Source organism: Seriola lalandi, unplaced genomic scaffold (genome assembly GCF_002814215.2).
Source record: "Seriola lalandi dorsalis isolate HSWRI2012SDOR001 ecotype SW California unplaced genomic scaffold, Sedor1 jcf7180002054916, whole genome shotgun sequence".
NCBI classification, from domain to species: domain Eukaryota; kingdom Metazoa; phylum Chordata; class Actinopteri; order Carangiformes; family Carangidae; genus Seriola; species Seriola lalandi.
The window spans coordinates 1226247-1251008 of record NW_019525468.1 but is presented as its reverse complement, the minus strand read 5'-3'; the positions used below and the strand labels follow the sequence as shown (position 1 = coordinate 1251008).

Here is a 24762-nt window from a genome sequence, read left to right as displayed (position 1 = left end):
TGAGTGTGTGCAAGTACATTCACTCCATTAGTAGCAGAACAGACCCGATGAGTGATTGGATCTCGAATGGTTATGCTGTATCCAATGACTCTTATGCTCTAATTTGACTTTATAGAAGAGGATGGGATCTGTTGCCATGGTGACACTTTACAACTCAGTCAATTAGAAATGCCTTCTATGAACAAGTGCAAGAAAAAAAAAAAAATTGCCTCAAGTCATACTAGAAATTTTCAGTTCTCATTTCTTCCTACTGCATTTGTCCAAAACCCAAAAGAACAGAGAAAATAGAGAGAATTGTGTCTGATGGCACATTCTACTGCCACTTTATTCATGATGTGTATCGGTTCACAGCAGCAGATCCAAATTCAGACTTTGAGAGAGGCAAGCGGAGCGCTGTGTTTTTGCCAGGTACGTAATGCTACTGTATGCCTCATCAGTCACCTCGGTATCGTCTGAATGGAAACGGGGACAGAAATTTACACAGCAGCAAAACTATTATCTGCGGTGCCAGTTGAAGCAAAACTTTGCTGTCTTCTAGTCGACTCTTCTCTTAGACTGACAGAAAAAAAAAAATAGCCTCATGTGAGAATACAAATGGTTTTACAGTTCATTCATTCCTAAACACAAACATTACTGAGTAACCTGCACCTAATATTCAGGTTTTATGCAGATTAAGTATTTTGGGGAGGGTCAAATATTAAATATTTTTGTTTGCTTTGACCTAGAATTCACTTGAGGAATGCAAGGTGGCACTACTCCTTGGGGTAATGAAACCCAGAAGGAGGTGGATTAAATGAAGAAGTATTGTCTCCAAACGGCCACCACTCAAGTTTTTCCTAAACTTTAGTAAAAGTGAAGCTCATTGCTATGCAGTTGTGGTCCTCCCTTCTCTCACCACAGAGCCTCCTCCCGTCCTCGGCGGGATTCACTTACAAAAGCCTTTGTTTGGATAATAAACTACAGATTTTAGACAGTTTGGGCACGCCACAGAGGCAAAGAGAAGAGGACAGGGGGAAATGAAAAACTGAGAGAGAGAAGGAGAGAATATGTAAAAGTCTCAGAGGAGCGGAAAAGCTCTTAGTACGTAAATCACCCGCAGCACCATAGATGGGTCTCTACTAAATGAGCAAATGAGGATATAAGAAAAAACCTCTCCCTCTCTCTTTCTCTCAGTCTGTCTCGCCCATCCAAACTGAATAAAACAAATCATCTTCATTTTAACCATCACACACTCTCCCTGTAAAAGGTCACAGATTTACCAAACAGTTGTTGCTTATGGGAACACAGTCCTATTGACTGACTCCTACAGTGAAGACTGAGCAAACATACGGCAGCTACTTGCAGCATTGCAAGTGGCACTGTCTATTTATACACCATATTATACTTAGATTTAAAGGTGCAATATGTAATCAAAACAAAACAAAAATTTTTATGCAGTGATGACTTTTTTGGTCAAGGGAATAGTTTGACATTTTGTTTCACATGTTTATTTGCTCTCTTGCTGAGAGTTAAATGAGAAGATTGATACTACTCTCATATCTGTATGCTAAAAAATGAAGCTGCCACCAGCAGCGGAATAGCTTAGCTTAGCACAAAGACTGGAAGCAAGGGTAGACAGCTTGCTACCACTAGCAGTTTTAACCTCATTAATCACAACATTATATCTTATTTGTGCAAAAATTGGTTATGTGCGGGACTATTTCTTGGTCACCGGCAGTGGCCTGAAGTCTCTGCTGGTTGCCTGGCAGTCCCACATTGAAGACAAGACTCCAAAAAGTCACTGTGCCTCACCAAGAAATAATCCAGCTCATAACCCTCTGTAAAACATGACATTTTTACACAAAGGTTTTTTTTATAGCTTAAAGAAACAACATATAACATGTTAATTAGCTGCTATTTAGAGTATAACATGAAACATGTTGATTAGCTGCTATTTAGAGTACAGACATGAGAGTGATATTGATCATCTCAACTAAGTCTTGGTAAGAAAGCCAATATGTGTCTCAAAATGTCAAATTCTTTCCTTAATATTTGTTCATTTTTGTGGCAGGACATAGTTTTACAAATTGCACCTTTCTCCTTCTATGGACTTGACTATTCATAATGACTCTTCTACAGGTGACATACTGGTTGGCTGCCGATGTGGTTGTGGGAGTGGTTATGGTTATGAGCGTGGTTGTGGGTGTTGTTCAGGATGGGGTTATGCTCATGTGCGTGGTTGAGGGCCTGGGTGTAGTCTAGCCCTTGGTTGTTGGTGCCGCGGAGCAGACTGTGGTAACAGCCTTGCTGGCATGCCGGGTGGCACGATGTTGGGAGTTGCTGAGGGTGGCAACCTGACAGGCACGGGGATGTGCCGTAACGCAGAGAACCACACTGCTGCCCACAGTAGCTCACATTTGGACATTTCTGATGGTATAAAAGAAATGAATGGAAAACATAAAGTTGGAATGTTAGAGGAAGAGCGTTGTAGAGGACAGCACTGAGATTTCATCGGAGATTAATTAATTTTTATAAAGACGGCTGTGATTCAGTTTTAACAAGAAGGGGTAGCTTCAGCTCTGCATCTTTATGATGTCTCTAAATGTCAGGGGTTTAACACTGTAATGAGATTTCCTCTGAGTATAGCAAGAACACCTGAGAGGATGGTGCTCACTGTAATTATGATGCTGATAATACTGGTGGCAGCCCAACCAAATTATACATCACAATTAATGCTCTTAAAGGTATTCATACAACAGTTGTCCATGCACATGTGCTGCTGCTAAAAAATGTCTTCACAGTCTTTCATATTACACAAAACAAAACAAAACAAAAATGGAGAAATCAAGACGGTTTATCAACTGTCTTCCTTAACTGTAACAGTTGGCATAGCAACCAGCCGACACTGTGAGCTGTGTGCATGATAACAATACATTTAACCAAAAATTAAATAAGCACAGTTTGACTGTAATGCTCCTCTCGGTTATGAAAACAGAGACAGAAATGTGACATAATGGGTTCCCTGTGCAAAATGATGGCTCCAAAGTTTAATCTTGATAACCTCAGAGGGGCGTTCAGAAGCCCATAATCGTTATGGCAAACAGGTCTGTGGGAGAAATAAAAGGGAATAGCGATGTGAGACTCGCTCATGCTCTACTAGTAGCAGTGTGACCGTACTGACATTGGCAAGGCAGCTCAAGTCTATATGATTTATCACACTATTAGCCACATTTGGAACACATACAATAACCTTACAGGACCTCTGTGCTCTTCAAATAAAAATGAAGAAGTTTAGGTTAAAAGTAAATAAAAGTGCTGAAGCATCTGTTTTGGTAATACATGGAAGTCCGGTGTGCAATATTGAGCTATTGAGTTACTGAAGTAGAAAGTGGAAAATGCATTAATATCAATTTCAGTGGGATATTGTTACAGAAGTGGTATTTGTTGACAACTTTTTATGTCCTGTTACAGCACCATGGGAAGTTAGTTTCAAGGTGGTGGTGAAATTGTATTTGTGTGGGGAGTGAAATCAAACATTTGGAAAGTAAAATGTGAAAATGCATAATGCATCAACAATAATGAATTTCTGTTAAGTTAAAAATGGTTAAGGAAAAAAAAAAAAGGGAGAGTCAGGTATGAGTTTGAGCACTTCAGTAAATGCAATCATGCTTCTTTCTACTGGGGCTGAAGCTTGCGGAAAGCTCCAGCCTGGTTAATGTTAGTGCGAGGCTAATGGATTGCAATGTGGGATGAAATGGAATGCTATTCACCATGATCTGCACCTGTCCATTCTTGCAGGAGTCTGGTGAGTTTTCGCTGTCGTCTTTACATCCCCCCATCCGACAGCGCACTGCATCCTGCACCTGAGGGGAGGGGAATAAGGGATGGAGGTGGGGTGGGGAGGGAGGGTGAATATAGAGCGGAAAAAGAGGGAGGGGTAAAGAATGATGAGGGAGAGGAAAGGATGATGCAAAGGAAAGAAGTTTGCGGAGGAACTTTTTCTTGAGTTAGTTTGGCAAATGTTGGAGCATAGGGAACTCACTCCTAAGACATTTTATATTCTTCATCTTTATCTCTGCAATGACAGATGTTCAGTGAATACTAAATTATATGAAAATGGCAAAGTAAATGGAAACGCCATATATCTCGCAGAGTGGCTCAGCTTGTTGCTTATATAACAGTCGGTGGAGTGGTATAGAAAACACATAGCAGTACTTCAAATTGTCCTATTTGAGCCTTGTAAGATCAGTGGCGCACAGTCCCAATTAAAACCAGCAGCACGGTATATAGATGTTCTAACCTCTGGGCCTTTACAGTGTCATATTGTTTTTCTTTATCCTCCCACATACGGCATCTAAGCAAACACACACCAGCCCACTGTCAAAGGACCAGCTCTTGTAACACAGCTCAAATCAAATGGATCCCTGTGCATTATGTTTCACAGCGAACTCTGAGAGCTCCCCCCACCCCCCACCCCAATCTGGCTCTGTATTATAGATATCCTGGTTGCTTGCTGCAGAGCAACATCATTTCTCAATGTTGCCGCTGTCAAATCCCATAAGAATCTCATGCATGGAAACAAGAGTGCTCGTGTAGGAAGCGGTACGAGCGAGAACGAGAGCATCTTCACTCTCGCTGGGTGGTCTGTGTGTGTGTGTGCACGTGTGCCCAGCTACAAATGGAGTGGATTTGAGTAGCATCCATGTCTGATTAATACTGCATGTGCTCTTGTATTGCCTCCACTGTTTCCTTCTGCCCATTTCTTCCCTTTATGTCCATACTCATCCTCAGTGACATTTGTTCCCCTTGTTCTCTTTTAGAGTGAATGTGTGTGTGTGCGTGTGTGTGTGTGTGTGTATTGGCAGTCAATGCAGCTCATTCTGTTTTCAAAGTGAAGAGCCCCTCTATGAGTCCATACCTCTCTCCACCTTCCTCTCTATTTCCTCCTCCCCTGCTATCATCCCCTGCTTTGCCTTTGAATCATGTTTCTTTTCCCCACAGATCCCTGCATGCAATTTGTCTTCCCTTTCGCCCCTCTTCACTTAACTATGTCTCATCCTCACCCTCTCTCACAACATACCTCCCCCTCCCTTTCCTCTGTCTCCTGCTGCCTCCTAATCGCAACACCTCAACACCTCTAACATCACATGTTCCTTCGCTCGCCTCTCCTCGAGTGATCACAGCGGGCCGCCTGTGCCACCGCGGTACTTTCATTCCCCGCCGCACCTTACATGCAGCAGGTGCTATCGAGGAGCTCTATGCGCCGGCTTTGCTCACCGGCACGTTTTGTGTCTTTAGTTTACTTCACATAATATCACACTTTGTATTGCCTCCTCTCTTGTTTGGCTCTGTAATGCTTCCTCATTTTAAACCCTTGTTCTCCTCCTCCCCCCTCCCACCCCAGTGTGGCACTCCTCTCTTCCTGTTGTTCTACAGCTACCAAGGATTTACACTCACTCTCGTGCAAGGGATTTTCATACGTTTACAATAAATAATTCCTGGATTTACTGTACCCTGATCCCTGCTGCTTTTGTGATATTGATTTAATGCAGCTAAGCATTCTGAGCATTTAAAAATTCACTTACACTATGCAGTGGATTCAATATCATTATGATCTCTTGGATATAGGCAAGGCATGTGTGGTGTACATTTACAGTTATAGAAAACTGATGACATTGTAAATCCATTAATGTAGCTGCTGCAGTTGTGAGTAACTACATAACAAAATTAGTATGTGTGTGCATGTGTCAGTGTGCGTGTAAAAGTCTGTCTCAAGGGCATGAATACATGTACTGTATGTGCATAATGAGTTTAAAATTCAGCATCCCTGGGGGCACAGCAAAGCCTGTGGCAAATAGACACTAGGGGGTATTAGTTAGGGACTTATCGTCTTATTCCATACAGCATCTTAGTAAGCTCCTTAAACCAGCCTTGGATCAGACGGACAATACTGCACTGTCATACTGCATTATGAAGAAGAAGCGCCACAACATAGGACATAAATACTGTGCTAATCCTTCTCAAGTCTGATCCGCTCCATGTTCTGTCGTGACTTTAAACTGACCCGGAAACAAATGTGACATTTGTGAACATGAATCCCACCTGTCGAGGTGGGAGAGTGTTGCTGGGGTCACTGTGCGTTGCAGAATTAGAGACGTGTGAGTTAAGCATGTGTGGGATTCACACTGGTTTTGGTTAACAGACTCACCTCCCGGCGCATTGCGCAGTGGACGGTGATGATGACAAAACCTTGGACAGAGTCAAAGACGGCAAAAAGGACCTGGAGGAGACCAGAAACATCCGTTGGTTATTGCAGTGGTTCAAAATGTTTTTGTAACCATGGCACTCCCTTGTTGTGAATTACGTTTTCTTTTCATCCCACACACCGCACACAACACACGCACACAACACACCTACACACGTCATGTCGCACATGTCAAGTGAGAGTCAAAAAAAGAAGTAAGCAGTTTGACGTTATTGTGCTGAATATTTAAGTTAAAGTAAACAACTGCTAAAATTTCTAATTGATTAAATGTGTTTCTTTTGTTCTCCTCAGAAGTAAAAAAGTTCACATTTAAGGTTTTCAAGGACAAAAAGATTCACACACGAGATCATGAATTGACTCTGATTTTCATTTAGCACTCTTCATGTATTCAGTACCTTTGCTGGCTAAAAAGTGCTGTTTCATCTCAACATGTATATTGAAGTTTCTTGGCATTGCTACATCTGACAGTGTTCTCCTTGCAGAAGAAGTATCCTAGTGCGGGATAGCAAACCCCTCTTCCCCATGAAAAGCCGTACATTTACAGCTGTAACATTGCATTTTGATTTCAGTGTTATTTTTGGTTTGGTCATCTGAAACTGTGTTGAGGGCTGAGATGCATCAGCATTTCTTTGAGCTCCGTTTACAGAGACACTCATTATTTCTGACTTCTGTGCATCTGGAGGGCTTGTGAACCAGAAAGTGCGTTGCGTTACCGTGACAACCAGCAACCATGAGCTGTCGTCGCCTTTGTTTAATGTCATTTTTGATGTTTATTGCCTTTGTTCCTGTTTTGTTACATTTGGAAATGTAAGAATTCATGTTTGTTATATCCTGTATGCTGTAATACTGTAGTGGAATGACTCAGTGATCATTAGAGAAACACCGATATGGGAATGAAATGAGTCAGCCGAATCATGCTTATTCATGTTAAACCATCGCAGTCATTCATACTTTCATTCATTCACTGTGTTTCTAGTTGTGATCTTGACACAGAGGGAAATATACAGCAGCTTGTTCTCTAGTTTTATGTTTATTCTATTTTGCCTTTGGCCTATTCTCTATTTAAACATTGTATTATTCAGGTTTAATGTGATAAAATATCAAGAATGGAGACTACCTGAAGTTTACAGACTCAATTTACATCAGCAGTTACACTTTTTAGATTCAGTGACCCATGACATTTTAAATAAAATAAGTGAACAGAAAGGGAATCACACACTGGCAGTTTATGATGTATGTCAAAACACCTGCACTGATTGCTCTCCTATGTAAGCTCATATTGTGACAATGCTTTAGTACGCATCAGTGTCATATTTCTGAGCATCAATGAGCATGAACTCTCCAGAAATGTGAGAGTGTACCATAACTACTTCTGTCTGTGTGACACCTCTGGTGTGTGCTGAACTTTCTGATCCCTCACAATGTAACATTTTAAAGCAGCTTTTTCATGGTGTATGAGTGTGAGTTACAGCATGTGAGCATCTGCTAGTGTTGTGAGACACCTCACCTGGAAGAGCGTGGAACGCCGGTCGGTTATGGCCAACACAGCTGACATCCAGGTTAATGCTAACAGAGGAAGAACCACACAGGAACTCCACAGAGAGGCCCTGTCAGAGAAGAAGAAGAAGAAGAAGAAGAAGGAGACAGAGAAGGGGGCGGGGGTTTAGGAGAGGAGAGAAGGAGAAGGAACAAGGGGTTCAGTCTCAAACCAGACAGGCCAGCTCGGCTGAGTCACATAACTCCACTTCTCACACATACACACACATACATACGCATCAGTCATAGGTTCAGTGGTGGGCAATCTGCAGCTGATTGGCACACGGAGGTTTCAGACTTAATATTCTAACTGAGAAGTGGAAGATGATGTGTAATCATGTAGATAGTTACAAGACAATTGCTCACAATTACATGGTTGATGCACACTAAGTGTCATGCTGGCGGACTGTGAGACGATAGGCAGAGGCCCAAAAGAGAGGGGTTGGGGGGGGAGACAGGCCATTGACAAGTACTGACACAGGGGGCTTCTGAGGAGTAAATGTTTGTGGGTGTGAGTGTGCAACTGTGTCTGTGACTCTTCGGAGTCAGACACCAATTTAAAATGTTCATGCTGTTTGAGCACATATTCATGGTTTTATAACCTTCAGTGTGACAGACAGACAGCTCCATGCAGCTACCCTGAGAAGTGTGCACGTCCCTGTAGAGGTGCATGGCCACAGGCTATGAATAAAAGAGAATAAAGAGCAATAAGGCCAAAGCTGCACTGTCGTCTCATTAATTTGTAAAGTTTCCAGCTGTTGTGGACTGTGATGTTAACCACACAATATGGTTCAGTAATGTAACAGGAGCAACCTACTTTCTATCTCTAACACTACAAGTGCACCTTATCGTAAAAAAAGTGTTTTTTAATGGTAGTTCTCTTTCAAACAGCGACAAAGTCATTTGGGAGTAAAAAAATGTGTGGAAAGCTTGGAATTAATAAATATATAAATTCCCAAGTAATAGTCTTTAAAGCTGTATCAGGATACTTAAGCAAAAAAAGACCAGGCTTCGTGTATAGTAATGCAACACAGAATGAAGGAATAAGTTGTTGTGTTCAAATGCTATTCCAGTAAATAAAATAGAAATGATACGGCACAGACTGTTTGATTCCTGCCGAAGTGGATTATTTGAAGGACCTTTCAACTAAATGGTGTACTGCAGGTAGTAAGAAAACGTGCAGTAATGTGAATAGAAATGATCATATCTAATAAAAGGCTCCATATGTACTATATAAAGCCAGATCTGAGTTCAGCAAAGTTTATGAAAAGAAAGTCAATAATAGCCCAGCGTGTTCCCAGTGATAACAAAAATGGGAAACAACATGTTACTTCAAAAAGGCAATCTCCTCCCATTACAGCAACACAAATGACGCTAACGGAGCTTCTGCTTTAAACAGAGTGTTTTTCCAAAATAAACCGAGTCATAATGAGAGATTAGCACAAGGACAGAGTTCAATGTACACAGGATTTTTTGCAACAGTAAAAGGAAGAAGGTAGGTATTTAAATCGGAGACTGGCCACAGTGACTGCACTGAATATGAAACCATGACAATGAACCTCTTACTAACAAAAAACAGTCTATAAAAAAAAGTACAAATCTTCTTCTTGTTACACCACAGTGATATCTTCTCAAACGTCTGAGAGATGGCGGTAGGGAGATTTTGAGATACTTTAAGTTCAGAGAGTAGTGTACTGTATAGCACTTCTAGAAATCGGGTATGGGAAATACATATAACTGCCTTACATCTACCTCTGCCTCCTCAGCGTGTTTTCCACAATAGTGTTCAGGATACCTAATGTGATTTTACTTGTTGTTGTGAAACCAAACAGCATATTGTGTGTCACAGACCTTCGTTGCTGCACTGCTTGGAAAATGTGCACTTGAATGTCAAATGCATATTTGCCATTGCTTTATTTTACAGGTCCAATATTTTCCAGCTAATTTCCTCAGAATCTCCTAAAAGATAGCAGATATGTAGCCGTAAATTACTATGATATTTCCAAGAAAAGTGTACGCAACTTGGTACTAATTATAAGGGAAATGGAGAAAGTGTTAGTGGTGCTACATTCACTAAGTAGCTGCTTTTTCTATTCAAATTTTTAAGAAAAAAAAACAGGACTTTTCTTAGACTTCACAAAGCTCCTCCAGAAGACATTATACAACTGTTTTCACAAGCTGTGTAGCACTCTTCTTGACTAGTAAATTGGTTTGATATGTAAAATTGGTGGAATGCTCCTTTACAAAACATGGCACCTAGACACATTCAGGCATAATGCAGCAAAATACTGAAAAATGCTCTATACAGAGAGACTTAAATAGCTGCAGCTACAGTATGTGACGTCGCTTTTTCAGTTTTACCTGTTAGATATTTGATGTGATACCGTGAGCACCTGTTTGAGGAGGTGAAGTTAATATGACTAGAGCCTGAAAGTTGAGACATTTACAGTAATGTGTTCCACCGTTTGCATAATTGAGAACCTTCCTGACATTGTGCTGCACTGATGTGATAAGCCTCTACAACACAGCGCTATGTACAAGTTAAAACAAACTCTAAAAATGATTCACAAATACTGTTTGACACAGGTCAGGTTTGCTCTGTGCGACCTGAGCAAAATCCTCTTTGGATCAAAACATGCTCTCATTAAACAGTGGCGGCTTGCAGTGCAGGTGTTTTTCCCTTCATTGGTTTGTTTTCTTTTTATCCAGACAAGTCTGAATGTCATCCTGCATCATTACCGACAGCCAGAGATTAAAAGGATGGAGGGAAGAGAGAGAGAGAGAGAGAAACATAGAGAGGAAGATGGAGAGAGGATGACGCAGAGGGAGAGATAGGCAGAGAGGAATGGTGGAGTTAGAGAAATGAAGATGGACTAACATGGCGCTGCTGGCAGTCGAGCTGGACAGAGCGGTGCTCGAGATCACGCCACACTTGGAGCATTTCAGGAGCAGTCGGCTACGCGCCTCCGCTGGGACACTTTAGGACATATGCGCGCGCATGCACGCACACGCACACACACAATCACACACACACACACACACACACGCACGCACGCACGCACGCACGCACACACACACACACACACACACACACACACACACACACACACACACACACACAAAACCATGTGGAGAGGAGAAGAAGGGGAGTGGGGTGGGGGAATGTGTGGAAACACGAGTTCCAGTGATGACAACAGGTGAATGTGCAGGTGTGAAGAGTTGCAAAAGAATCAAAAGAAAAGAAAAAAAAAAGAGAGAGAGTGAGAAAAAGTGGACACAACAAAGAGAAGGGAGGGGGAAAAGAAAAAAGGGGGAGGGGGAGGGAGAAAAGAAAGAAAGGCAAATTAAAACCAGATCATAAAAAAGTAGCAGCAATGAAAAAACAGTCAGAATACAAAGACTGATTCAGAGCAAGTAGATAGAACGTGAGACGGACATTTGCAATGTTACAGCAGAGTCATGTGGATTAACAGATTTACAATGACAGACAGGAAATACACACAAGCATCTTCTTCCACTGCCAGTGTGTATGCAGGTGTGTGTGTGTGTGTGTGTGTGTGTGTGTGTGTGTGTGTGTGTGTGTGTGTGTGTGTGAGAGCTACTTATCTGTACATGTGACTGTGCACAATGAAGCTTTACTGGGGTGTGTGAGGAGAAAAGGACTCCTTTGGTTGTTTACTTACAGTTGACTACTCAGATGGAGAGAAACAGCGTGTGTGTGTGTGTGTGTGTGTGTGTTTGTGTGCATATACTGTATATATATTGCGACTGAAGAATGATGGGGCCACGCAAAGCTATGCTACATTAGCGTCCCATCACAGCTCATTGCCTTAGTGCCAGCCACATCCCCACGGCTTCATAAAGAAATACGTTATGCTAATGACAGCCTGTCCTGTTAGCAACACGCTCAACTACTGCGTGTGGGAGCGCTTAGATATGTGTGCGTGTGTGTGTGTTTCCGTCAACGCACACGCTTCTGAGAACCTGAGAGTAAATGTGCTTAATACTTGGATAATACCAAAGATCTTTCCTGTAACAAAGAAGGGCACGCCGGTTTGTGCATGTGTGTTTGTACACATTAGCTGTCTTAATCTCAGTTGCATCACTGGGTAACAAAAGCCAATCAACCCAGCACCATCTGTACTGTTAACCCTTGCAGCTATACACAAATGATCGATTTCAATTTGTGCAAGAGACAGACTCTGGAAGAAATATAATGAGAGAGAGAGAAAATGTGTGAAAGATAGAGAGAGAGAAAACAAAGGAATCAATAGGTATGGAAATGAAAACATGGATTTGGCTGCGAGAGCTGAGGAAATCTCAACGTTTAGGATTAGTAAAGATGATGGACTGCCAACTGCTTTAATAGAGGTGATGCTGTAGGTGGGTGCATATGCATGCATGTCTTAAATGTATGCATATATCATATGTCCGCATGTGTCTGGAACGCATATGATTTCAATAGTGCATATGGTTTGATCCACATAATCCCTGTGTTTACTGTATATAATTAGGTTTCCATCTGCCATTGATTTTGACATCCACAGTATTCATGTATGGCACATAACACTGAGAGAATTAGATGGGAAACCATATGTATGTGGAGGCGATAGCGAAATGCTGATAGATTTCACAGAGCAACAGAACAGAACAGATGTCTTGTCATTTCGTTGCCAAATTGGATCAATTTCTTCTTTTTTTGGGGTTATTTTTTACTGGAGGCACAGGTGTACAAGTAGGTGTGTGTGCAGAGACCCTTGAAAGCAGTTTGAGTTAGTTGCCATTAAAATATTGTGTGCGCCCCCCCCCCGAGTTTGTGTCTGACAGAGGGTAACATTTAACTAACGCAGCAAATTTGTAGTCAGTCGTGTGGTGTGTGTGTGTGTGTGTGTCTGTGTGTGTTTTGTGGGAGTGTGCGTCAATGCGTGCGAGGTGCAGAGGGTTTAGGAAGCAAACTTACCCCGCTCGTTGCTTTTTAGACTTGTCTGAGATGCCGTCTCGAGACATGAGCTTGTTAAACACCACAATTCCAATGAGCATATTCACCTGAGAGAGACAGAGAAGAGCGTTTGATAAGGATTGCTGTAATAGATGGGCTGCCAACAGGGATTTCGTGCACTGTAACAGCTTTTTTCTGTATTTCTCTCTCAATGTTTCAATGCTTAGAGGATGACTTTTTAATTGTCCCACATAGTAGTGACTGAAAGTGACAGGGCATTTGCCGTCAGGGCTCCCAGGCTGAGTTGTTTTTAACTCATCTCCACGAGGTTTCACACAGCAAAGGATACATAGATTTCAGAACAGCTTTGAAAAACTGTAAAGTTTGTCGTAATGAACTTACTATTGGTTAAAATGTCTAAAGATGAAGTTGGACATAATTCTCAAACACCTCATTCGACAGCATCCACACACTGTAAACTCTGCTTTAACTAAAACAACTTATAAAACCATTTTTATGTATTTAATTTTTTATTATTTATTTAATATTATTATTTTTTATAGAGATGATTCAATCTAACCAGATGATATTACCATGATTTATACTTCAGTTTGCCTTTTATAAACATTCATAGTCAGAACCATGCAACTTTGTTACATAAATTATGCTGGTATTGAAGATGCACACACAGAAACCTTTTATGGTGCAATAAAAAAACAAAAGCCAGATAAAGACACAAAATTACACTAACATGCAACTTTACGCTTGGCCAATTACTCATAATTTGTAGGATCAAGACATATTTTTCCTCTTTTGATTAATCAATAGTGAGAGCATAATCAGGACGATATAGATGGTTGCTGTATAACCTCTGACTGATCTGAGTGCAGTGCTGCTGTGCAGTCATCTATTCAGTGTGTGAGGAGGAAATACTGCACCAACTTTAACGGTACCCTCTGGAGTTTTTCTTGTGAAGAATGTATAAAGTGAAGCATCATACTTTGTTTATTTTCTAACAGTCTTCGTCTTCACTGCCTTTTCTGGCGCATTGCTACATTTCTTGTTGCGTTATCACCACCTGCGGATCCGAAGAATAGCTCGGAGCGATTGCCAGGAGAGTGTATTGCCTTTACCATTCAAGCAAATTCAAACATCCAGCGTCACTCCCATCACAACATTGGGTTTCCCTCTGACAGCCATCCATAACTGTGACACAAATGACTGTCCAGACGGCAGTCCTGGATCAGGGCTATTACTTTCTATTAGTTGCTGGCTTTTAAGTATGTGCTGCACTTAATACAAAACAGTCTACATGCAGTAAATATTATCACTCTAAGCAGTGATATTTCCATTTGTGGTAACTACCTTAAAAAAAAAAAAAAAAAAACACTGGCTGTCTCTCATCCTGGCTTCTCTTACTAATGAGAAGCCCACAGCTAAGCTCACCAAACATCTGGCAATAGTGACCTAGTGATACAGATTCTAGTAGACACGCACACACAGATCTGAGCCAAGGTTTGCCACATGTAGACCTCCTCTACTCTGAAATCTGGCCCATCTGGGAGATTTTCTATGCTGGCGACATTTTCCTTATAATCCTGATTTCCAACATTCCCTCCTACTATTTCTTTCTCCCTCTGCCGGTTTCTCTGCAGAGAGTCCGTTTAATCATTCATCTGCTTGTGTTCTTTCGATTTTCAGCGATGAGGTGCATAAGCAACGAATGACATTCACACTCCACTACATACCTATACTGTGTATGCATTGCTTTCCTCTCCTTATCAAGGTCCTAAACTGAATGTCTGCTTAGTTTCCTTCCTTCATCTGTCACCACCAGCAGCTTCTGGCTGGGCAGAAAAATCTTATTCTAGAAATCCTGAGGAAAGAGCTGAGTAGTTGAGCAGTTTGAGTCTGACTTTCATGTGGTCAGTTGAATTTCCAGTTTTTGCAGCTTCTGCAGAAGCAGGATTTTTACTTGAAGCCTATTTCTTTGCTGTATCTAGGGTATATGGTACATCTGGCAGCTTTTACAATTTGTGAAAAAAAACTCCCTCTCTGATCTCTTCCCCTCTCCTGTGTGTTGCTGCTGACAACCACCTATGATGTGCCAGATTGCGAGAGCACTATTGTCATGCCAGTCATGTCTGGCCACAGCTCTGTGAGTCAGCATCATCCCGCTCTGCTATTTGCCCAAGGCCAGGTTCATTAATTAGAGAAGAGTCCAGTGGGAAGGTCTGTGTTTCTCTGCCCGACGTCCCACTCTCATTACAGCTGTTTGTTAGAGTGGGGCCACAGCAACAACACCAGGGGCCTGGGGACCATCGCACAGCAGCTGGGGTGTAGAGTGTACATCGACATTGTGGAGGCAGAGATGAAGGAAAGTTGGAAACGTACCAAAAAACACCAGACACTGATAAACAACTTACAAGGATGACTGTCCTTTGATTTTACATGATGGCTGCAACCTTTGACCTTTTCCAAATGAAGGTTCCAAATGCCTCACCTTTATTATATTATCATTCATTCATATTACCCTTGTAAATTTAAGCATATTGCATTTATTTAGACAAAGCCTGTGTGTACTTTAACACGAAATTATGAATCTAAACATGCAGGTTTCTTTGCAGTGTTTTCTCACTGTGCACCCTATAAATAACAGTACCATTAGAACTCACTTCATTTTCATAATCAGCGCTATATAATCCTGTGTTCCCTTGTGTCTCAGACTGCAGTTTACGGAAACTGTCAAACTGTTGTTCTCTTGTGAGGAATTTACTAAAAAACCTACAAACAACACACCTGTGACGCTGTGTGATCCACACCTTTCCTTTCTGACCATACAGCAAGTGTGCAAGCAACAAACAGCTGTGGCAGCAATTACCAAACTGTAGCTTAGTACCCCATCCAGACTTATTAAGCTTAGTTGTGGAAATATCCACCCAGGGATTCATTGAGGAGAAATTAACTAATCCTAGAAAAAAACACACATACCCCAGCACACAACAGATGATTAAAACACCACTGAGATGCAATCAATACACTCAGTTCTGCTGTAGAACAGTATATTTACTTGGTCATAAAAATGTGATTCATAGCAATTGGCAGACACAAAAGACATATTATTCTGAGTGTGGCGCCCACTGTTAGTCACATATTTATATCTGAAAAAAAAGGAAAAGATTTTGCCTTTAAAACATTGGGTACAGTGACTCATACTTTTAAAAGTACACATATGAGTGAGAAATTTAGCTGCTGGGCTAGAATTCAGTCCAGCCGTGTGCTGCTCTCGTCTGCTGGAATATATTTTTGTTTTTCTGGGCTGACATTTTCAAAATTCAAGGATCAAAGTGCTCAGGTCATCATTTTGTCGAGTACACCCTGGGTATGTATGCTTTCATGTTCAAGTGGGAATGAAGGGAAAGGAATACAGTCAGAGGTCAATAGGAGACTGTTTTAAAGCACCTAGCTTGAAAGGGTGTCTAAGTAAAATATTTGTAGGATTTTGCCAATGTAACCGGTGACAAAGGCATGAGTCTGGTGGCATGGTTCATCTGAGAGTGAGGGAATCTTGTCGTGATGAGAGTACATTGGACAGACTCACCAATACAATGACAGCAGCAGGCCCAACAAAGGCATAAAGCAGACCGCCCTCCAAGGATAACCAGCAGCTAGGAGAAAAGAAAAGGAAAAAAAGAACAGAGAAGCGTTTCAGGGACAAAATACAGCAAAATCACAGAACTACTGGTGTGTGAAATATCACTTCACCACATTCAGGTCTCACATTTCACTTGCTGTGAGTGCCTAGTGAGTCCTAATTAAATATCACATTTACTTGAATAGCCTTAGTGAGGGATAAAGTCATTTCTATGGGTAGGTAAGTTTTCTGTAAATATTGCCCTCAGTGTTGAGCAAATTTATTATGTTGGCTACATTACCTAAAACATATCCTCAGACTGTACATGGTCTTGTGAAATTTCATTTGGTCTGAAAGCCATTGAGACTTAATGAGTTTATATATCCTCCAGTGATGTCATCAGAGCATATTGAAACCCCTCTGTTTTCTTAATTGCAGCTCAATAAAGAGGAAGCAAAAGATGAAAAACACACACGCAGCTCAAAGGCTGAAGTGCAGTCCTAATATTAATGAGATGTTACATAAGAGGAAATAAAGAAAGAAAGAGGGAACATGTCTGTAAGCATCTTTTATGATGTGCCTTCATTCAGTCACTTGCACCACCGACTAGTTATATGTCCTTTTCAGAACATGGAAAATAGATAATCTTAACACCCAAATGAGACTGATTTTATTCTAAAGGCCATAAAAGAAAACTATTTTCTCAATCACTTGATTGATGCAGTCCTCTGTAAACACATAATAGTAATATAATAGATGGTAGTAGGTAATAGTTTTGGCTATTAGATGTGTAAGATTTCTGTATTTTTGTTTTTATCCCTGCTTTTGGCACTGGATTCAAATGGGTGGGGCTTATTTGCAAAAAGGTCATATTACATATCCCAGTGCACCAATCAGAATTTAGCAACATTTGAATCAAGAAGAATAGACAATTCTGGGGTTGTTGCTTATGTTGCCAGACAAATTTGATCAAATCGCACCCATAGAGACCTGATGGAGCATATTTAGCTTGTTAGCCCTGAGAACTTTTGACTCTAATAATTAATGCATAATACTTATGGATGTTTTTTCCTACTTTAAACGACTACATATTTAAAGTTACAGAGAAAAGCTTGAAAACGATTTTAAACCTGGTTTTCAGAGACTTTAATGTTTCTCAAGAAGAATCTCTACAGCTCTCTACAGAATGGAAATAAGTCGGTATAGAAATTGGATGGCTAGATGGATGGAGGAAAAAGTGACTTTTGTTGATACGAATAATGTGCAATTAGGGGTTTATAGATTTAGTTTTATAGCAGAGATGGGCTGCCTGCACTGAATTAATGACCACCTAACTTATTTAATAAAATTGACCTCAGCCTGTAACCTAAAGGGAAGGAAAGGCAGATATATTATTTCAAACAGCAAAGGAAACCTCTGGTATGCTTTGAGGAGTCAGCAATAAGGGTAGTGGATGGTGCTGAGCACTAGCCCATCCAAGCAGAAATGAGAGCTAAAATCTGGTATTAGAAGGGGTACTCACTAGCTGGCTGTGCCGTAACCTCTTGCTCTGGTGAAACCCACCGACACTGCTACAACTAGGGCTGGAAGACCTGCAGATGAACAGAGAGAAGAAGATCAAAAAGGGCGAGACAAAGGATAAAAGGGAGCCATAATGGGGACGGTGAAGTATGTCGGCCAAATAAGATTCTCCAGTGAGAACAACTCCATACGGCTCTTTCCATTCAAATGCAAAGCAGCCATGCAATAGCGCGTAAGATGTGCATATGTGACTGAAACTGGCTGAGTGCTCTGCAGGTAAGCCCATGTGCTCTGCATGTGCTGCCTTACACCATCTACAAGTCCATCGCAGGGATGAAAGCTCTGCCGTAGCATGTCAGGACATTCTAGTTGCACTGACATCTTGTGTACACTGACACCGCCGTGGATGACCCATGCATGCCCCACGCCTGTACGTGTGGGTGGGTGCGTATCGCTGTGAGTGTGTGAGCATGTGAGGCTGAGAGAGAGTTTTTAAAAAAGTGAGTTATAGCTTGGAGTGGTCAATAAGTCATGCATTAATTAGCTAAATCAAGCAATATGCGTGTGACTGCATGAGGGTGTGTGTATGTGTGCGCGTGCGTGCGTGTGTGCGTACACGTGCGTGTGTGTGCCTGCGTGTGCGTGTGTGCCTGCGTGTGTGTGTGTGTGTGTAAATGAGAGTGAAAGAGAGTGAAACTGAGTGTCACAGAGCGCGTGCCAGGAAAAGAAGGAAATATGCTGGGCCCGTAATGAGCTTGGCTCTGAAATATTCATGTAATTAACAAAGCTGTGATTATGGCTGCAAATGAAAAGCAATTAGAAAAAGTCACATTAACATTAACAAATAAGATGGTGGGGAGCCAGGCCGGTCCACTAACTAGCATGCGCAAAGTTTCAATTAGACAACAACAGCATCAATCTTGCATTTACAGATATATAGTACTGTACACACACATCTATATCAGACACACACACACAGACACACACACACACTTCACTGCTAATCCAACACAGGTCCAGTCACACCCCAAATCTCCTGTTTCCATGGCAACTGATTTCAATCACATAATTTGGGGAGAAAATTGCGAAATGGACGAGAGGGGGATAAGCTGTTTGATCCTCTCCACTCTGCTTGACTGCTTCATGCATGTCATGAGCATTTGTAAGTTTATCGGCTAATTCTATAGCTGCCGCTGCACGCACGCGCACACACACACACACACACACACACACACACACACACACACACACACACACTGTGTCAGTATCTCTCCCTCTATCTGTGACTGTACAACATCTATACATTCTCCCTGCTCTGTATCAGGTAAGGGCATCAGTGACTTGGCAGATTAGGCTGGTGGGATCGATAGCAAGTGAAATGAACAGATGTTGTGTTGGTGTGTGTGTGTGTGTGTGTGTGTGTGTGTGTGTGTGTGTGTGTGTGTGTGTGTGTGTGTGTGGTGGTGGGGGTTGCGGTTGTAATTTCTAGGGCTATCTCGAAACATCTTGCCAGTGCTGTGCAGATGTTATCATATGTTTTGATTACACCCTAACATCCCTGGTGCCTGTTGCATCATGTTGTAGTACACTGAGAGGACGGCATAATAGAGTGACATGGAGGCTGAATGGCACAGAGGAGAGAGATTACCTGTGCCATGAATGTATAGTGTGAAACTTCTGCTGTATTAGATAAAACAACATTAGAAACTATAATGAATGTCTATAAATTTAAATGGAAGCAGCAAATACAGTATAATGGTATACAGCAAAGAAAAAGGGGATATAAATGCAAATAGAGATTATGAAGAATAATGCAGCCAACAATTTCAACACTACAACAAAACACTCTGTTACATTTTCATGTAAAATATGGCTGTCTTGCTGCCGTCTGTCATCAATTTCTGTCACACAACAGTGGTTCAATCTGCACCCACTTCATGAAAGCGTCTTCATTTGCAATGCTGACAAATCCTCTGGCACACAGGGGCAGTTTATATTTCCAACAGGAGCAACAGCAGAAACTTATATTGGTAGCTAAGTGTTATGGCGGATGCCACTGTAAATGCTGATGAGTCTCTTTCAAAATGCAGTAACTACGGAAATCTACCGGCCAAAATGCTTGACTCACATGTGGGCAAGTCACATCAGCAATACACCATACCAAGCACACAGCAGCAGATATTAATGCTTGTGATTAATGTTGACAAACAAAATGCTCATATGCATTTGTGCAGACACAGCATTGCATTGTGGTGGTGTTAAAGTGTGCTACAATTTTCATTATCAAATGAAGACTAAACAATAATGTGAAATATGGATAAAAGTAACTAATTACTAATGATAGTATGATCCTAATCTGTAAAACAGTATCCTCACCTGCCCAAAACTGTTGTGCTATTAAGCTGCATTGCCTAGTGACGTCAATGTAAGCCAATATTACTGGTTAACTAGTTAATGAAGGAAAAGTAACATAATTTATATTTATTATCATTTATAAAAACTAAAACATATGATAGCATTATAACATGGGAGGGGAGGGAATGGTCAGTTGAGTCAAAAATGGAGGAAGCTACCATTAGTTGTGTTGTACAAATACACTTGTGTCTTTTTAATAAACTGCATGTCCTGTTAGTATGCCTCCGAGAGTTTTTTTCCCCTCCCTGTTGAATGAAATAATGCATCATCCTGAGAACAACATGCCAGGAGGGAGCAAAGGCACAGTACAGAGAAAAAAAGAAAGAAGCACAGGGAGCTTTGTATGTAAGTCGTCCCTAACCAAATGTTACACGAAGACTCACGGATACATTTCCCTTTGCCATTTCCCGGTCTAAAAAGGCCTTAACAGTAAAGCTGAATCCAAACCAGGTGCCAAACTTAACACTACAGTCATATTTGCGCAAGTGCTTGTAGATGCTCACCCCAGCCGAGGCACAGGAAACGCTTGCGAATCAGTCGCGACCTCATTTTGCCAATGACAGCCAGGTAGGACTGCCAGGCCTCTGTCAGCACCCAGCAGAAGGACGCCAAGAAGAAGAAATGCAGGAAGGCAGCAGTCACAGTACAGAGGCCCTAAAGAGAAAAGAAAAGTCAGGGGGAAAGAAAGAGATAAAACAGCTGGAGACGTTTTACAAAAAAGTAACAAAAAAAAAAAAGAAAGTATTTTTGTGGGAAGTGTCATAGTGAATCATCTCTTAGGACTAGTCAGCAGGGGAAAATAAAAACTCTGCAAAATAAAGAGGACAAAAAGGAAAAGGGAAGTTTGATAAAGATCACACTGTGTAGAAGAATAGCAGTGGAACCTGGCCCTCCTGTGTTCCTGATTTTGATCGATACTGACCACCACGCACTACTTAGTCAGACAACTCAAGAGTGTTTTGTGCCAAAAATGTCAGCTTCCACTTTGAGGATTCCACTGAATGAACCTTGTCTACTGTTATTTTTGAACCTTGTCTACTGTTATTTTTGACGGTTTTGTCTCTAGGCATTGGAGATGGCTTAGTCTCGAGCAGTATCACTGAAGTCGCAAAGGTGTTGATGAGGTGGAAAGTATGAAGTTTTCATTTTGTGCTTCAGTGCACCTTACCTTGCTAAGCGTTTGAGATTGTCCCACCAAAATCAATAAATTGGAGGCCAGGATGGAGAGGCAAAAATTCACCAAGATGATGGATCTCTCCGAACGGATATACCTACAGAGCAGAGGCCGAGAGAGAAAGAGAGAGAGCGAGAGAGAGGACAGACATGTGAGATAAGTATTAATGACAGATTGATGGACTGAACAGCAACTTTTTGGACATTGCAGAGTCATTAGCTTGATTTTGCCATCTGCCATGTGTGTTACCACAAAACTAATCACCACCCCCTGCTGTAGTTGAACCATTTGTTCCTTATTAGGCTTCACTGGAGTTTTGGCACAACGGAGGAAGCACATGTAGCCTGAACAGTGTTTAGGGACGCGTTTAGGGACTTGTGAATACAGACACATGCATGACTCCAACAAGTCTGTGTGTGTACGTGCATATATATGTGTGTGTGTGTTCTCACCTCCAGAAGGCAGCGTAGATGAGCAGCAGGATGAGCAGAGCGGTGCAGGAAACCCCGCAGCCCACCATGAGGGGCACAGAGGGCATGCTGGTAGGACCCATGTCCTGGAGAGAGTGAAAAGGAGGGAAAGAGGAGGGACAGAGAGAGGGGAAATAGATAGTTAATAATTATTGCAATGCATTACCCCACAAATGTACCTTGTTTGACAAACCCAAATATTTTTCATATATTATAATACAAAAAAACACAGTGTATTCACCTTCTGTCATGTGACATATTTTGAAAAGAAACAGAAAAACTAATAATAACGCATATACCATAAAATAATTATTTTTTACGCTGTGTCTTTACGTCTCATCTTCAGAGGGCTTCATGCGGATCAGACGCTACTTGGCTTTGCTATGAGAGAGTTAATATGCATTTATACAGTATCTATGGGGTTACTACTGGTTTACAGCAAGCCCCACTACAGACCTCCAAGCCATCTTCTTCTCCAGAGATGCATGAATATGACAGTCAAATGCAAGTCGGATTTTTAATTAGGTCACGGTCCATACTGTCCACCATGTTTAACTTGACCAAAAACATGACCTACAACAAAAATGACAGTGAAATGCAAACAACCCTGCGCGTCAGGAATGTGTTTGAAGCTGGTTTCTGATGGCTGCCTGAAAATTTATGGTTCACTGTAATATTGAGTGTCATACACAGGTTCAGCTGTTAGTTAGATGGATGATGTGTGAGGGAGTGATAACTGAATTTGGAATAAATCTGATTACTTTGATGTTGCCTCTACAGATTAAAGTAACGGCTTTGCACTTAACTCTTACACTCCCCCTTACTTGTAATCCCCCCGGAAGCCCCATGTGATGATAGCTTAATACTAATTATGAGCAATTATCTTTAATTACAATTACAAGAGTCTGTTAGATAGAGCTGGATAATAACACATAACACATACAGTATTCTGAAAGTTGCTGTCTGTTAGAAGTTGTGCACCTAGCTTGACTATTATGATGTGACTTATGAACTTTCATAGCATTGTAGCTACAGACCTTATAATTCTAATTATAGCTTCAGTTTGCTGTTATTTATAAAGACAGACACACGAAGACAACTGCAAAGGCAGACAATTCACACTTAAAGTCTTCATGATGCAGGCTTTAGAAAAACCTCCTCTACACCTGCTGTGCACCTATTTGGACCCATTGTATGATTTCATGTGTACAAGGGTAAAAGCACTAGACCATAGCGCATAATTAAGCAATTTAGGTCATGATGTACAACGCACCTCTGCTTTGCTTCTCTCCCGAGGTGTGCCTTTGAAAGGATGAGGAACAGACAAATGAAGCAGCGTGGAGAGCATACACCCCGCCGCGTCCCAAATGGGCTTGATGTTTGGCCTGCTTTTAAGTTCTCAATCACACAATTTACCTCAATTTACCTCCTAGGGTGGTTAGCCTTCTCTTTCATCCCAAAGATTTATCACTGTACACACACACGCACACACACACACATACACCGCACAAGGTGTCTTTCAATGCAAATAAAGTACATACTCACACAAAAAGACACGTCCAGGCGGATGTGCCAAGTAACTGAAAGTGAGTGTTTAAGCTGCATGTGTGCGCGTTTCTCTGTGTGTCTATTCAAGACGAATAGAAGGCAGAGGAGGGAAAGCAAGAGAGAGGACTTCAGAGAAGGATAAAGAATACAAACTGAAAAGAAGGAGTAGGAGAGAGATTCAGAGAGAGATGGAGTGGGAAGAGTTAAGAACAAGTACGAGAAAGCAAAGAGTAGGAGGAGGAAGAAACAGACAGGGAGAAAGGAAACGAGAGTCAAAGCTTCCCTTTTAGTGGCTTTCCCTGGCCCATCAAAGCAAGCCAATTTCTCCAGAGGAAAGCGGGATAGGCTGGAATACCAATACAGCATACACCCAAACACACTGGAAGGAGAATGGAGGTGAAACATAATCAAAACCGCCTCGTAAGAAAGGAGACACCCACTAAAAAGAGAAATGGGGAATATGACAAGCATCTGCTTCAGGAGAAAGGGAAAGGCCTAGGAGGAGAGTGACACACAACAGAGAATCACTGCGTTTGATCTCATGTAGAGTGGAAGGTCAAAGGATACACAGCATTTTAGGTCTGACAGATCAAACATGGAGGATGCATGGGGAATGGAAAGCACACACTCTCACACACACACACACACTCACTCACACAAGCCTATTGAATTTCCTGCTCTCTCTCACTCTCTCTCTCCCTATTTTACTTTGTCTTAAATTAGCCTCTACCAGACAAGTAATGGAATAAATTATACTCTTATTTGTAATTTGCCCAATATACATCCACAAATTGTCCCTCAGCTTTTGATAGTGTCAATTTGTCTAACAGTGTTTTCTTAATTGATATGGTTAGGTTATGGGTGTATGATGAGATTAGGCATCTAATTTCATAATGTTGAAGGATGCTACAATGGAGGAAATGAAAAAGGAAAACACACTCACACAAACATAACACATCAAGACTAAGGCTACAGTGTCACACAAATTCCCTGCCCTAAATAGATATAGTGATATTATGCTGGAGTTGGAGGAAATATGTGCCTGTGTTTTGTGTGCACGTTCTATGTGTGTGAGAAGAGAGAAAAACACAGAGAGAGACACCAGATTAGTAAGAGTGTGCTGAGGCTCTGCTGTATATGGCCAGGCTCCCCTGGGCAGCTTGGCTACCATGTGATGGAGAAGATAGCTATTTTCAGCTCAGGAAGTTTAACCTACTTATCTCCTCTCACTGACACTCCTCCTCCCTCCACTCCTACCTATCCTGCTGCCTCCACCCCCCC

At 41.5% G+C, this 24762-nt stretch overlaps 1 protein-coding gene across 6 annotated transcripts in view; it reads right to left on the bottom strand.

Annotated features, from left to right (window-relative positions):
* adgrb2 (adhesion G protein-coupled receptor B2) overlaps positions 1 to 24762 on the bottom strand; it is a 148528-nt gene that overhangs the window by 25869 nt on the left and 97897 nt on the right. For 3 of the 6 annotated variants that reach the window (XM_087169799.1, XM_087169801.1, XM_087169800.1), the window contains exons 16-25: positions 21916 to 22019; positions 21458 to 21560; positions 20793 to 20943; positions 17876 to 17945; positions 16321 to 16387; positions 12741 to 12826; positions 10659 to 10757; positions 7752 to 7851; positions 6188 to 6259; positions 3750 to 3842 (exon numbers count right to left, since the gene is read on the bottom strand). In XM_087169799.1, coding sequence (XP_087025925.1) covers positions 3750 to 3842; positions 6188 to 6259; positions 7752 to 7851; positions 10659 to 10757; positions 12741 to 12826; positions 16321 to 16387; positions 17876 to 17945; positions 20793 to 20943; positions 21458 to 21560; positions 21916 to 22019 — 945 coding nt within the window. Of the gene's footprint in view, positions 1 to 2127; positions 2407 to 3749; positions 3843 to 6187; positions 6260 to 7751; positions 7852 to 10658; positions 10758 to 12740; positions 12827 to 16320; positions 16388 to 17875; positions 17946 to 20792; positions 20944 to 21457; positions 21561 to 21915; positions 22020 to 24762 lie in introns of all 6 variants that reach the window. The other 3 variants (XM_087169802.1, XM_087169804.1, XM_087169803.1) reach the window with 2 other exon arrangements.